Source organism: Gobio gobio (genome assembly GCF_949357685.1).
Source record: "Gobio gobio genome assembly, chromosome: 20".
NCBI classification, from domain to species: domain Eukaryota; kingdom Metazoa; phylum Chordata; class Actinopteri; order Cypriniformes; family Gobionidae; genus Gobio; species Gobio gobio.
The window spans coordinates 19,355,929-19,372,112 of NC_137113.1; the positions used below are offsets into that span (position 1 = coordinate 19,355,929).

The window sequence follows — 16,184 nt, forward strand, 5'->3', positions numbered from 1 at the left end:
TGTATAAATTGTATCGTCATTTTAATCAATGTTTCATCAGCTAATTGGCGCATTCCGGGTTGAGTGAGCAGAGCTTAATTGGTCAGTATTATTAAATTGCAGACAAAGATTTTGGATAGCTAGGTTGGTGCGGTAGGGGGCCCAACATCATATTCTTTCATAGGGCCCAAAATTGCTAGCGGCGCCCCTGAGCCTAGGCTTGCTATAGGCTATATCAAGCGGCAACCTCCCGCAGTTTCTCTTGAAGCCAAAACGGAAGTGACTTAAACTGCAATTCATCGACTGGCCGCTAGGGACAGGCTCCAGAAGGGAGCAGAATCTCATTGAGCCCCATGTTAAAATGCCCATCTTTACAGCAGAAAATAACATGTTTACAGCCTGGTACAAATTGTGATTTTGGTCTATACGGCTAATTTTGCCCTTCATGACAACTTTGAGGGGGTGAATTTTTTTTATAACTCATTCTTTTACATTATATAAAGCCTTAAAGTTCTGCATAATTAAGGGCGTGGCCACTGTGAGTGACAGATGGATAGCCATTTATCTGCTGTCTGTCACCTCAGCTCCACCCACGTCCTGCCTCTTTGCCCATTTTCTATTATCTGGGAGTGACACGCTGCCAAGATGACAACGGCCAGCTTGTCCCTACTTTACGCTTCAAAACTGGTCTTCAGAATCCTATGGGTGACGTCACGGACACTACGTCCATATTTTTTTACAGTCTATGGGCTATACCCTTTGCCTATCCTAAGTATTGTGGTATTCCACAATAAAATAAGCCAATTGCCTGCACAACATAGGCTATAATAGCACTGTAATACAAAAACAGGCCTATAATATGTAGGCTAACAATATTACAGTGGCTTCATAAATGAATTAAAAACATAGTTTAAAACATACAACATGTGCAGTTAATTTAATTAAGAGAAGGTTAAAATAATTGATACACAGTTTTGGCAGACTTCTAACTATTTCCTTCAGGATTTGATTTGTTATAGCTAGTTTGTTTCATCATGTAGCCTAGAAAGGTCTCCATAGGACGTGTGTATAACTTTAATCGCACAGATATTAGGCCTAATGTGATGTTATGAATTAAAATTCAAAATGCATAATACTTTAGCCTACATACAATCCCAATACGATTTTTCATTCATCAGAATGCATTGGATTTCACCCTTAAACAATGCAATGAAGGATGGTCATATTTGTGGACGGCATGGAAGGATAACAGTAGGCTCTGTCACCACCTACTGACCATAAAAAACAACAACATTCTCTAAGCAGTATGATAGCCTACTAAATTGACTTATGTAGCCTATATATACCGGTATATATAATTAATGTAAATTATAAGTCAATTTAATCATGTTCCAGATCATCAAACCAGTCACCTTTATCCACAGCATGAAAACAAAAAACAATGTTTAGGATGTTTTAGCTACTCCATCTGACACTAGAAAAGGTCAAAAGACTACAAAACCCAACCTACCACCGCACCTACGCACTTACGTATTAACGCACTTCCGGGTTGTTTCGCAAGTGTTTGTGGGCAGTGAGATTTTTGAATAGGGAAGATGGCAGCCGCGGCAGTGGTGGAGTTTCAGAGAGCTCAGTCTCTCATCAGCACAGACAGAAACGCTTCTATTGACATTTTTCATTCAATAGGTAAAGCTGTGTTCAAATTATTTTCTTAAAACTTTACTTTTTACTTTGCATGACTACTTTAACGCTTCAGTATTAGGAAGGCTAAGGTGCCATGAGCCGGCGCTGCGGTGCTGACTCACTGTACTGTATGTGTGTGTGTGCGCGTCTCAAAACACAGTAAGCTTCCTCCACAGGCAGCGTTTTTGGAAATTATGATCTCGTTTGAAAGTTCGAAACGAGCATAGAACAAAGACAGCTTTTTTGTCTTCATATCCGTGTTCGAACATATGAATTGAACGTTCGAACGCTCCTCCGATTCCATAAAAAACTGTCTAGGTAGGCAGCTCGCTACGCTTTGAGACACAACCCGATGAGTATGGACAGCTAGCCTGCACTATTAGCCACCCTTCCAGGCCAAGGCCCTTTTAACACATTTTTCTGGGATTTATCTTAATTTTATATTAACAATAGCTCCACCGATGACATTTTATTTAGATATTCACTAATGTTGACAATTTTAACTTGATTAACTTGACGTGTCATACCAACCCTAAGACAATCTTTGACATTTATTTTTGCTGTCGTGACTTTGACTGAGATTTATTTCTTTCTGTTTTTGGCGGCTGAAATCCTAAATATTTTCGGAAATATGAACTTTCTGCTTGGGTCATAGCACGCATTCTTAGTTTAAGAAGTCTGATGCAGTAAAATCAGTTGGTTTTTGACTAATAAAAACTTATGCCGAGGATGTGCGCTTATGTCTGTTTATCTTTGCCGACTCCAAGACCTAAGTTTCTTTCGTGTCAAACTTTTTTTTTAATTGTTATAATTTTTTCCTATTGCTCTCAAGTTGGGTTTAATTGAGTTACCTAAGATCATTAGATATAATTAGTTGGTTGTATTTTTACGTTGTTGTTCTTAAAGGTAAAGTGTTTTTTTCCCCCAAGTTTCTTTTTCTCAGATCCTTAATTTCTTTCCACCTTAATTTGTAGGTCGATTTCCCCGAAAAGTGTCAACAATGTTGCTTTATCAAAACATTACAGTTATTTTGAGCACCCTGACCAGCCCAACATGGCAGCAGTGACTCAACCAATGACATGAGTTTGGGAGTGGGATTATCTGTTGTCCTACCAATGGCTGATGTGTTTGTGGAAAGCATGTTGAAAGTCATTAAAACAGTTGGCAGATATTACACATTTGACCTATAAGGTGCATTGATTAACGGAAAGGTTTTTTCAGTTAACACATGTCAAACACACACACAAACATATATATTAGTGGTGGGCATAGATTAATTTTTTTTAATCTAGATTAATCTCACTGTAATCTTGGAATTAATCTATATTAAAATGGCTCATTTGAATTCTGCCGAAGGCATTCAGAATGTGTGTGCTCGTAAGGGATCGTTTGGCTTTTTGTAGTTTGAATAATAAATAACTTCTGTTCCTTTAAGACCTGACACGCATGGATCCCAAACATTCCTGTTAGTGGGGAGTGCAGCTGTTATCGATACTGTAGAAAATGAGTATTGTATCGTTTCAGATATTTCAGTATCGATACATAGCGAAATATGGATATTTTTGACAACACTAGGCATACACACAGGTTCGTTCTCTCGCCCCCTACAGTGCAATTCGGCTAGGTATACATCCACGCTAAAATATCAAGGTGAAAGTCATCATAGCTTGCGTAGGAACGTTATAGACCCAGCTCCCAACCCAACTTTGAGAATAGATTAAATGCAATATTTTTTTGATCGCCCGATAAGAGTCTCACGTTAACGGCGATAACGGCCCACCACTAATATATATATATATATATATATATATATATATATATATATATATATATATATTATACAGCTTTAGGTCAATTACTTTCTATTGATGGGAAGTTTATTTGAGGGTGGTCTTATTTATCACTTAACTTTGTGTTGTGACTTTGGCTTTTTTAGTGAGACGGGATGTCCAGGAGGATGATGAAGAGGCGGTTCGTGTCAAGGAGCAAAGTATCCTGGAGCTTGGCACTCTCCTGGCCAAGACGGGACAAGCTGCAGGTGGCAATCAACATTTTGGGGCAATGCTGTGCCTGCTATGGAAATTCTTTACTTTGTTGTGACCCATCATCATTCTGCATGTTTCTTAGAGCTTGGAGGCCTGCTGAAGTTTGTAAGGCCTTTCCTGATTTCCATAAGCAAGGCAAAGGCAGCACGGTTGGTGCGCTCACTCCTGGATCTATTTCTGGACATGGAGGCAGCCACGGGCCAGGAGGTTGAGCTGTGTCTGGAATGCATTGAATGGGCTAAAGCTGAGAAGAGAACCTTCCTCAGACAGGCCCTTGAGGTAAACATAAAACAACTGATAAAACTGTTTTGAACTGTTGGGACGATCAGAGCTACCACACAAGCCAATAATTAATATAAAATGTAGTTCCAACTCTAAGATCTGATTGGATGCCAAAAAAAACTATTTATGCAGATATGTGACATCAAGTGAATTGTGTATTACTGTGCCAATTTAAAAAAAAAAGCCTTTAAAACATTTTATAAAATAATTCCAGTGTTTTTGGAGTTTTGCATTGTCTAATAACACACCTCAGAACCATTGTTATTTTTGGCCGTATTGCTTTTATTTTTTTTTAATATGTATATATTCTTGATTTAACATTACATTTATCTAGCAGTAGACAACAACATAATTTATCACTATTCCTTGCCTTTTTTTGTCAGGCTCGACTCATTTCACTCTATTTTGACACCAAGAGATACCAGGAAGCCCTTCAGCTAGGTAAGAATAATCTTAAAAAAAAAAAAAAATTATTTACAGTGGGATCCAGAAGTCTGAGCCAAAGACATTTTCAAAGGCATGTTTATTTAATCACTGTTAATTTTAAAATTTTTCTTTTTGCTCAAATTCTTGAATGATTTGTAGTGCTGCCTCCTAATAGTCGACTAAACATTAGTTGTTGAGAAGAGGCTTAGTCAATCAAGATTTTATTAGCTGGTTAGTCGCAGACTCTCAGAAAAAAACTCCACATGAAGTGGTGAAGTCACGCAGTCTGTGAGAGACGGATCTTTAACGGTGGGTCCTTGTGGTAATTGCAGTATTTCGGGGCAGGAAATCCAAACGTTCACCTATCATCCATTGTCCTCAAATATGGCTTATCATTTTGAAACATGTTAGTAGTAGCAACTTTACATGGCCGCTCGCTCTAACGTTAACATAGATAAATGTGCTCTCCATATGAAAGCTGTAAGGGTGTAGAGTTACATTCAAGCTCTTTTAAGGCATGACGAAATTTTAGAATTTTAAATTAACGACGACTAGTCGGGGGCAGTCCTATTTGTAATAAACAAAAATTTTATTAATTTAGAAAATTGCAATATAAGAATTCTCGATAGAGCTTTCTAACTTTTGGACCCTACTGTATATCTACATTTTTGTTGTACTCTTGTTATATTTTTGATTTATTTTTTCAACATTAGATTCAACATGTAACCTTTCTCCTCAGGCACCCAGTTGCTGCAGGAGCTGAAGAAGATGGATGATAAAGCTCTGTTGGTGGAGGTCCAGCTGCTAGAGAGTAAAACCTACCATGCTCTCAGTAACCTTCCCAAAGCCAGGGCTGCCCTAACCTCAGCCAGGACCACAGCCAATGCCATTTACTGTCCCCCAAAACTCCAGGCAGCTCTTGATATGCAGTCAGGTAAGTCTCACTTCTGTTTAGCAATCTACAAGTGCGTTTGAGATTGGAAGTGTGCTGCTTATTGATAGGTGACTTTTTCACCCTTTCACTCCAGGTATCATCCATGCAGCTGAGGAAAAAGATTGGAAAACTGCCTATTCTTACTTCTTTGAGGCTTTTGAGGGCTACGATTCCATTGACAGCCCCAGGGCAGTTACTGCACTGAAATACATGCTTCTCTGCAAGATCATGCTCAGCTTGTAAGTGAGATAACCGCTTGCATTTTATCCCTGTGTGTGTGGGAGGCCACAGGATAATATAACAGTTATTGTGCTAGTTACGCCGAGCTCTGTTATGTAACGCAGACTTACTAAGTAATACTTAAGCTCTCGTTTCTTCAGTACAATCCATCTCCATAATGCATCGCCTACGCTTAATGACTTGTGTGGCTAAAATACAGAAAGTGTAGCTTGTGTCAAAAAAAAAATCATAAATTATACTCTACTGTTCAAAAATATGGGGTTTGAAAGATTTTCTCAAATGTTTTTGAAAGAAGTCTCTTATTCTCATCAAGGCTGCATTACTAGTGATGCACCAAAATTATTTTATTATTTTACAGAAACACTGAAATTAAAGTTTCATTTACCCAAAAATAAAGTTTAATAATTGATCTTTTTTTTGTAATCGTCAACACTCAAATTGAAAAATTTGTGTTTAGGAGTTAAACGAAACAACATGAGGGTGAATTATACCTTATAAATACAGCAAGTTGAGCCTTGGATAAAACAACTCTATATTGCAAATCATATCGTTTACATCAACGAACATATCGTCACATTTTTATATCGTGATATATCAATTAACGATATATCGTTACCTAAATAATATATTTTAATAATAACAAATAATATAACTATTACTTTATATAATTTCATTGAATTTTTAAGTGTACATCGGATGTACGCTCAAAATCAGAGGGCACGAATGTAGGGAATGAAGTTGTTCGCTCAGAATTCGGACACCACTACATAATATCCGACACCTTATAGATAGATAGATAGATAGATAGATAGATAGATAGATAGATAGATAGATAGATAGATAGATAGATAGATAGATAGATAGATAGATAGATAGATAGATAGATAGATAGATAGATAGATAGATAGATAGATAGATAGATAGATAGATAGTAGGGGTGGCATGGTTCACAAAACCCACGGTTCGGTTCGTATCACGGTTTTAGGGTCACGGTTTTCGGTTCTGTACGGTTCTTGTTGTTGTTTTTTTTTAATCGTTAACACTCCAGAAATGTACTTCAGCATATGATATATAGCTTAATCATCCACAATTTAGGATACAGTATTAAAAAATTGTTAAATCATGTAGAAGTTGTTTCCTAACTGGCTGTCTACCGAGTCCGACACATTGGCGTAACATTTTTCATGTTAATCATGTCAATTTTGATCAGAACAATGCACTGTGGCTTTAATCCAGCTGACCTGATTAACAAATTTCACCATTAAGTGTTCCGTGTGTTTCACAATCACCATATGACATCCAGCACTGTGAAAAAATAAAAAATAAAATACACGAAAACACAACACTGCCAGAAGTTTTTGCCCAAACTTCAAAGGCATGTTTAAATTATTAAAACTAGAAGCATATCTTAACTTTTAAATGTTACATTTATCATGTGAACTACTTATATACAACATGTTATATGCATGTGTGTATGAGACAGAGGGGAACACGGTCGCATTTGCAGCACATATATGCTGCCCATCATAAATCAAAGCATGAGACAGACAGGGGTCGGAGGAGAACACCGGAAAATGTGACAGAATGGACAATATTCGTCTGAATTTGCAATACACGAGCTGCGGTTCAGCTGCGCGAGACAAACACTGCCAGAGTGTGAATGCAGAACGGGCGCGCGCGGCTCCCGCTCTCCATACGCACTGCATCTTCCCTGCCTGCTATATGACCCTGGCGCATCCTCCAACTCCGGGCAGCCTTCCTTATCTCTCCCACTTGCATTTCTACACGTGACGTGACCTGCAGCACTCCACTTTTACTTTATTTTACTGTATGTCCACTAGGGTTGGGCATCGTTTTGATTTGAACGATTCTGATTCCGATTCTTAGTTTCGATTACGGTTCTTTTCGATTCTCGATTCCGATTCTTTGAGGGGTGGAGTCACAACATGTCACAGGCTCATTTCACAGAGGAAAATTGTATTTTGATTCAATAATGAGTTTTAATTTTGGGACTTTCTCCGCTGGCATTTTCACTTGCTTTGCTGCAAAGGTGAATGGAGTTCCACACCGAGTCCCGGTTTAACAATAGCATTAACAGCAGTCATTAGGACTGCTACTAGCGTGAGCCATTTGCGTATAGCCAGGGCCGGCTCTGTACATCTGGGGGCCCTAAGCAGGATAATTTTGGGGCCCTGCCTTGCAGTGAATAATGGAGTATTGCACTGCAAACCAGCAACTGTATACAATCTAACACTTACATATTTCATCTGTATATCTTTTAACATGATTGCCTACAATTATTTTACTGCTTATTAAAGTACACTCACTGAAACAGTAAAAGTAAAGATTATAGATTTGCAAATTTAAGGTCAATTTGTTGTAAACAAATAAATATTAATAATTTAGCATTAACAATATATAGCTAACTTACAACATTAGCCATAGTGGTATGCGGCTCGCTATGCTCTACTGAAGCAGCAGTAGAGTCACCTCCTCCAGCTGTTGAGATTATAATATAATTAATAATAAATACAGTATGCAGAGTAGATAAAACACATTAATTTTAAATTAATATTAAAGTACAATTAGACAACATAGTGAATTATGATTATAAAACTAAATTTTTTATTGGCAAGAGGAAAATCAGCTATGTTGAAGTTGCGCACAAAACTATTCAAAAGAAAGGCAGTGGGAAATATTTACTTGTGTCAGCCTCATGAAATTTTTCTCCACGACCACCAAAATATTTAAGAATGGCTCCTCCTGAGAAAGTGACATTTAGTTTTTTACAATTATGTTAAGGGTAAATTAAAAGAAATCCAATGTTAAATTATATTATTTAATTATTGGTTGATTAACTCTTACATAGGCTACTGTTCATATTTTAAACCTTCACAGCATGGAGTGAGATATTTTTTTACCTTTTATGATTACATACAGTAATACATTCACTGTAAAAAAAAAATCAGGTGCCCAATTGAAAATTTTCTAGTGAGCGATCACATCTAAAATTTTCAGTTGGCCAAATTTAATTTCTTGAATTTTAATCGAATTAAAATGCATCAATTCACATTAATTCAATTTGGCCAACTGAAAAATTTAGATGTGATTGCTCACTAGAAAATTTTCAATTGGGGACCTGATTTTTTTTTACAGTGTTCTTTACTAAAATTTACCACAAATCCATTTTGCTTTTAGGTGTCTTGTATCGATCATCATTCAAAAATGTTTCAGAGAGGACACTGTGTTTTCTTTAGGTTTAAATGGTCTGGGCGATTTAGCTTAACAATATATAAAATATTTCATAATAGTAGGCTATATAGATTAATATTTATTAATAATCTTTAACTGCCTATTCAATTAAGACCATAAGAAAAAGCTTGTATTTAACCGCTTTATTTTAAACTTCATTTTGATTTTGACTGTCAAATGATTGCTCTCTCTTCCTATTACTTTCTTTCTCTCGAATGTTCTTAAACTATTTTTTTATTGTAATAAGCGTCTATTGAGACAAAGATTTTTCGTTTTTTTCTTTCCCAGAACTAGTGTAGGTCATGTAACGTTAACTGTTAAAAAGAAAATACATTCAAAGGAGGTGGGTCTGTCTCTACGCGTTCTGAAGCCCAGAGCTGGGGCCGACGGCTGGACCATTGCGCAAGCAATGTTGATTCAGCATAATCGACGGACAGCTAACGTTATGCTGCATTCACACCAAACGCAAATAGAGTGTCTGGCGCGAGTGATTTGATTTCAATGTTAAGTCAATGGAAAGGCGCGTTGACGCGCGTCTAGAGGTCCCGCGGCGCGGAAGGCGCTTTTCGCGCGGTGCGAATGACGCGAATTGAACGTCTTGCGTGATAAACTGCGGCGACGCTGGCGAGTGCAATCTGTAGTTAGGGGGCCCCCTAGTGGCGGCGGGGCCCTAAGCAGCCGCTTAGTTCGCTTATAGGGAGAGCCGGCTCTGCGTATAGCTACATTTATCTACGAGGGGGAAAAATAATTTCAGTAACGTTGTTGTTCACCACAATTCGCAATTTGGTCAAGGGGTTTACACTACAATCACTTACCTGATTATGATGAGGTGGGATAATGTTAGTTCACCCTGAAATGAAAATAAAGCCATCTTTTACTCACCCAGCTGTTGTTCAAATGCGCGTGTTCCAGTGTGTGCGCACTCCAAGCCGCAGTAGCCTCGTGCAATATTGTCATGACAACCGGTACACAATATTCACTTAAGGAGGTTATATTATTAGTATTATTTCTTATCATATACGTTATAGAAAAGACGAGAATCGCGTTTTTTTCTATTGAGCTTGATTTCTCAAAATGGTGCGCGCGCGTGTGTGTGTGTGCTTATCGTGGGTGCAATGACAACAGTGCGAGTTATTATAGTAGGCATGAGCGCCGGTGGCTGCTGACGGCTCATAGTGTACACAGAGGAGCGCGCTCAGAATAACGGCCGAGCTCAGTGTTTTGACTGAATAATACGGTTTCTTTCTCGCAAAACCTATAGTGTGCCCCTGAACACTTTCCATATGACGCGCGTCTCCCTGTATCGTTGCGTGATACATTTGTTTACTTTTTGTAATGTTTTAGCTGATCGCCATTCACTGCCATAATAGGAAGGAGCGCGTGCAGGAACAGTATTTTAAATGTCATAGGACATAGGGCACTGGGACAACATCAGGGTAAGTAAAAGAAGGCTTTATTTTCATTTCAGGGTGAACTATCCCGTTAATAACGTTGGTTAGCGCAGGGTTGCCCGAGGGACAGACCTGCGCATCATTTCAAACACGCTACACTCGTTAATTTATAGCTACACCACATATTTGTAGTGCATCCTCCCGTGCAAGAAATAAGTTTGTCATGTGTTGCACTGTGCCGACCCAGGTTTTTTTTTTTTTAGTGAAATAAAGCCACACTTTTGAGCGCCACTTACCGTGCTCCATGGCTGCAACAGAACAAACGGGCGCGGCAAGCACTTCCGAAAACTTGCGCGTTTGGAACCGATGATCGGAATCGAAAACAAAATTTCTAAACGATTCCAATGGCATCGTTATTTTTTAAACGGTTCCAAGTTGGAACCGGTTCTCGATGCCCAACCCTAATGTCCACACACACACCCACTGTCTGAGGTAACATATGGGCACGAGAATACATTGCGCATGCGTCGAACCGTGCGACGCACACACTCCGAACCGAGACAAGCGAACGGAGCGGTTCGGGGTTTTTTTTCATGTAACGTGCCGCCCCTAATAGATAGATAGAGGGAGTGGTTTCGGACACAGCTTTTGACATTGAATGACTTTCCTGAGGTAACTAAAATATATACGTTGCATATTGTTTACAAACTGTTTGACGTCTTTCCACTGTTAAAACATTTATTGAGCGATTGATTATATGAGACATGATACATTTCAAAATGAAAATCAGTTAAAAACAAGAAATCAATATTGTCATCCCTGCTATAACATCCACACACAGTTGACATGTTTACCGGTTGTAACTGTGTACGAAATAGACACCATTTTGGTCAATGATTGTGGCCCTCAACTTTTTAGTTGCTGATATGTTGGTGCATTACTAGAAAAAAACATCAATATTGTAAAATATTTTTAATTTAAAATAAATGTTTACTAATATATTTAAAAGTGTAATTTATTCCTTTGGCAAAGTTGAATTTTCAGCATCATTACTCCAGTCTTCAAGTTCACATGATCCTTCAGAAATTCTAATATGCTGATTTGTGGCTCAAGAAACGTTTTCTGAAATGCTTTTGATCAATACAATGTGTAGGGAATGAATGTATCTCTGCTGAATAAAAGTATTCCATCCTTTTCTTCCAGACCGGAGGAGGTACAGTCCTTGATCGGTGGCAAACTGGCTCTGCGATATGCTGGGCGACAGGTAAGCTCATAAAAATTCCAGTGTCTTTTATAGATTCAATTATTGCTTACAAACAAATGCTCTGCAGAGGCAATTATGTGCACCAGGCTTTTAATGTTTGACCGTGTGCTTTTAATGACCTGTTACATGTCTGACAAATCTTTTTTCTTTCTAAGCAAGTGCTCATTTATCGTTGTGCCCTGTAATTTTTGTTTTCTCCATCAGACCGATGCACTGAAATGTATAGCACAAGCCAGCAAGAACAGATCATTAGCAGATTTTGAAAAGGTGAGATTTTGATTTCTGATGTCTGTATATATTTTTCAATGGATGTCTCTGAGGTCATGCTCAGCTTTCTGTTTGCTCTTTCACACATGAAGGCCCTGACAGAGTACACTAAGGAGCTGAGGGACGACCCCATCATCAGCACACATTTGGCCACGCTTTACGACAATTTGCTGGAACAGAACCTCATTCGGGTCATTGAGCCTTTTTCCAGAGTACAGGTAGTGTGTGTGCATAATTTCACTGATAACTCCAACAGATTTTTAGGGCTGGTCCAGAATATTTGAAAATTTGTTCGGTGGGTTGGTATTCGATTTTCAATTTTGGGATTCAAATTTATAAAATTTTTTTCCACACCTGGCATCCCCCTTGAAACAGTTCTCATTTGCGCTTGAATGTTTACACCATAAAATCTGGCGAAATACAATACTTTTTATACAGTAATATATATATATTTTTTACAATTATCTTAAAGCCTAGCCATTTTTAATAGGATGGACTGTTGAATAGAAACCCAACCTTGTTATACATATATTTGCTGCTTCTTAGCCTAAGTGTTCCCTGCAACTGAGTATTCTCTTTCTAGAGCGCACAACTGCATGAGTTTATACAGAAGAAGTGCATGCCGGAGCTGAACCTTGTGGAAAATAGAATAATAGAATCAAAATGTATTAGCCTTTTTACCCGTTAGGGATGAGACTGTGAGAAAATTTTCCCTCACCGTCACATTACATTGCTTGTGTGCACTGTGCGGCCGTGAACGAATGACGGTCATTTTAGTTTCGGTTTAGAATTAGCGCGAATTTGGCAACGGGTTCATTAGCCTATTATTATTATTATTATTATTAATGAAAAACACAACAAAACAGTACAATGACAAACTCTTTAAATAGGTGCTTTTTACATTTAGCTTTGAAATAAAATCTTTCAGCTCCTCATTGAATGATGAATGAAATCTGACTCCTGTTGCTGGTCTGTGCTGCGACTCGTTTGGCTTACGCTGTATTGGGCAGACACATTCAGTTTTTATTTGTGGTGTCTGTTCTCTAACTGAACTAAATTATTTTATTACTATAACAAAATCAAAACGATGGTGGGGGGCGGTGGCGCGGTGGGCAAGTGATGCAGGGTTTTTCCTGGGTCAAAAATGGTCTTCGGTGGTGGCTGACAGACATGGTCATACACACACACACACACACACACACACACACACACACACACACACACCACGCGCGTACACACACACACACACACACACACACACACACACACACACACGCACACAGTAAAAAGTACCCTACCCATGTGATCTGCGAGCGCATTCTATTTATTTTACTACACATAAATATGCTAAATTGGGTAAGCACACTTGTGTTCTCATTTCAGAGGTGTTCTGAGTAAATGAATAAACTGATTCGTGAGTTCAGTGTTGGACAGATCAGATGTTTTTACCAGTTGTTAAAACAATTAGGTCGCGAATCGGACATTAGCAGACATGTTGTGTGTGAATCCCGTCTGTTAGAACATTGCAAAAGATTTGTCAACACAGAAAACACTTCATAACTGGATATAATTTGTTTCCCGTTTATTGAAAGTATGGTTTATGTCATCTGGTCAGAGAAGAGTAAATGTTTTTTTTTTGAGCGCAATTCACACCCAGCAGTAATTCAAGGAAAAAAATTGTCCAAATGCGCCACGTGCAACATGGATTCGGTCTTCCGACCTTTTGATTTTAATATGAGAGAGAGCTAAGACATAAGCATATTTTGAAGACAGAGAGAGTGCGTGCGGGAGAGGGGCTCTCTGCTCCCTCTCTCTGTCACTCTTAACATGCGCCCTATCACAAGCGCAGCAGTCATCTACATCACTCATAAATCACAATAACTGATCAAATAAGGCTTTGGCGGGACAAAAAATTGGTTTGGCGGCCGCCAAAAAAAATTAAATGCAGGAAAAAATGAATCTACTGTGAAATATAGGAGCTTGTTACTGGGATGTAACAGACCTGTGTGTTTGTATAACTAGTGCAGTGTCTGTTCTCGGAGCATATAAGCCCTGCCCGCGTGAGGCGTGCCGCTTCTCGAGGTTCCTGCCTTTTTTAGAGAGAAGAATATGTTCAGCCCCCTCCCTCCGAAGCTTAGAATATTCAGTGTTGATTACTACCGAAGATTCGAAGCTCAATTTTTTATTCTGACCAGCCCTACAAATTTTACTTCATCGAAAGTAATAGAAAGTAACTTTTATGCCTTTTTCTCTCTTTTCAAGATTACACATATAGCAGGTCTCATCAAACTCTCAAAGGTATGAACTGTTTTTTTCATACATTTCATTGTGTATAGCTTAAACTAATATTAGCTCAGGAAATCATAATGCCTTCAATGTCACAATAAACCAAAAATATGACAAACTATAAAATCAAACAATAGATGCATAAACATGTATACAAGATTGCTAAAATGAAATGCTCTGTCTGTTATGTGTTGTGTCTCACAGGATGATGTTGAGAGAAAACTGTCACAAATGATCTTGGACAAAAAGTTTCATGGTTAGTTTTTTTTTTTTTGTCATTACTTTTCTTTGTCATTTATCTTTTTGCATTTTTATTGCAAAGCATTACAAAAAGTCGCAACCAACCCAAGTAAAAAAATGAAATAAAATGCCACAGCCATGTCGTAATGGTTTTAACAGACATCTTGTACCAAAAGTGCTCATGGGTGACTGAAATCTAGCCTGTGATGTGTACCCATCATTCCCCCTCTCTTCCCAGTAATGTCTTGCTTTTTTCTGCTCTATATACAGTTAGGTCCATATATATTTGGACACAGGCATAATTTTCATACTCTTGGCTCTGTATGCCACCAGAATAATATTAAAATGAAACAACCAAGATGAATTTGAAGTGCAGACTTTCAGCTTTAATTCAAGGGGTTGAACAAATTTAAAAAGTAAATATTTTAGGAACTGCAACTATTTTTATACACAGTCCCCCCATTTTGTGTGTTTTGTGTGTTTTGGATCATTGTCCATCTGTACCGTGAAGCGCCGTCCAATCAACTTTGCTGCATTTGGCTTAATCTGGGCAGACAGTATTTTCCTATACACTTCAGAATTCATCCGGCTGCTTTTGTCTTCTGTCACATCAACAATTAACATCAATGATCCAGTGCCACTGGAAGCCATGCATGCCCATGCCATCACATTGCCTCCACCATGTTTCACAGATGACGTTGTGTGCTTTGGATCATGATCTGTTCCAAGCCTTCTCCATACTTTATTTTTGTTTGTGGAACAGGTTGATCTTAGTTTCATCTTTCAGTCCAAAGAATGCTTTTCCAGAACTGGTCAGGCTTTTTTAGATGTTTTTTGGTCCTTTATTTGGCTGGATGTTTTGAATGGATTTTTCTTTACCATGGAGAGGATCCTGCGATCATCTACCACTGTTGTCTTCCGTGGACGTCCAGGCCTTATATTGCTAAGCTCACCAGTGTATTCTTTTTTTTTTTTTTTTTAATGTACCAAACTGTTGATTTGGCCACTCCTAATGTGCCTGCTATCTCTCTGATGGACTTGTTTTGTTTTTGAAGCCTAATAATGGCCAGTTTGACTTGCATGGAGAGCTCCTTTGAACACATGATGTGGGTTCACAGCAGTAGATTCCAAATGCAAATACCACACTTATAATCAACTCCAGGGCTGTGTTCGAAATCGCCCCCTATACCCTTAAATAGGGCACTATTTGAGTGAACATCCATTTGTAGTGGTGTCCGAAACAATAGTGGATGTTTTTGAGTGCACTCATTCAATCCCACAATGCACCACAATAACGAGTGTACAGTAGATGTATGCGCTGGAGAATATGCTTGTTCGATGCCCGATCGGCGTATGACAGCAAAGTCCCGCGAGAGCGTTTCGAGAGCAAACGAGAAATGACTCCTTATGCTTTTGAATCGCTCTCACTCTCAACCAGACTGTGTACTCTCAGCGCACTGTGAGAGTCCCGCTCTGAATGAATTAACTTACCGCTATCCGATTCGCTCTATGTACCCTCATTCTCCATTACTCCACTACTCCAAAAACGAGCCAACAAGCTTAAAGTTAACCCTATAGCTCTTTACTTGGGTGGCACTGAACTTACTTGTAAAGGGTAATGAATAATAAAGTAACTAATAAGCATTTAATTAAAAAAAATAAAGACTTAATATTTTTGTGTACGTAATTTCATAGTATAATATATATATATATATATATATATATATATATATATATATATATATATATATATATATATATATATATATATATATATATATATATATATGCATGCTCACCTAAAGGATTATTAGGAACACCTGTTCAATTTCTCATTAATGCAGAATGGGAAAGAAAGGTGATTTAAGCAATTTTGAGCGTGGCATGGTTGTTGG

At 38.2% G+C, this 16,184-nt stretch overlaps 1 protein-coding gene across 1 annotated transcript in view; it reads left to right on the forward strand.

Moving 5' to 3' along the window:
* The first annotated feature begins 1,538 nt into the window (after positions 1 to 1,538).
* Positions 1,539 to 16,184, forward strand: part of psmd11b (proteasome 26S subunit, non-ATPase 11b) — a 21,089-nt gene continuing 6,443 nt past the window's right edge. Inside the window, exons 1-11 of the mRNA XM_079845845.1 lie at positions 1,539 to 1,665; positions 3,599 to 3,700; positions 3,790 to 3,986; positions 4,373 to 4,430; positions 5,155 to 5,349; positions 5,444 to 5,588; positions 11,436 to 11,496; positions 11,701 to 11,763; positions 11,856 to 11,981; positions 14,026 to 14,061; positions 14,254 to 14,305. Coding sequence (XP_079701971.1) covers positions 1,575 to 1,665; positions 3,599 to 3,700; positions 3,790 to 3,986; positions 4,373 to 4,430; positions 5,155 to 5,349; positions 5,444 to 5,588; positions 11,436 to 11,496; positions 11,701 to 11,763; positions 11,856 to 11,981; positions 14,026 to 14,061; positions 14,254 to 14,305 — 1,126 coding nt within the window. The 5' untranslated portion in view covers positions 1,539 to 1,574. The remainder of the gene's footprint in view (positions 1,666 to 3,598; positions 3,701 to 3,789; positions 3,987 to 4,372; positions 4,431 to 5,154; positions 5,350 to 5,443; positions 5,589 to 11,435; positions 11,497 to 11,700; positions 11,764 to 11,855; positions 11,982 to 14,025; positions 14,062 to 14,253; positions 14,306 to 16,184) is intronic.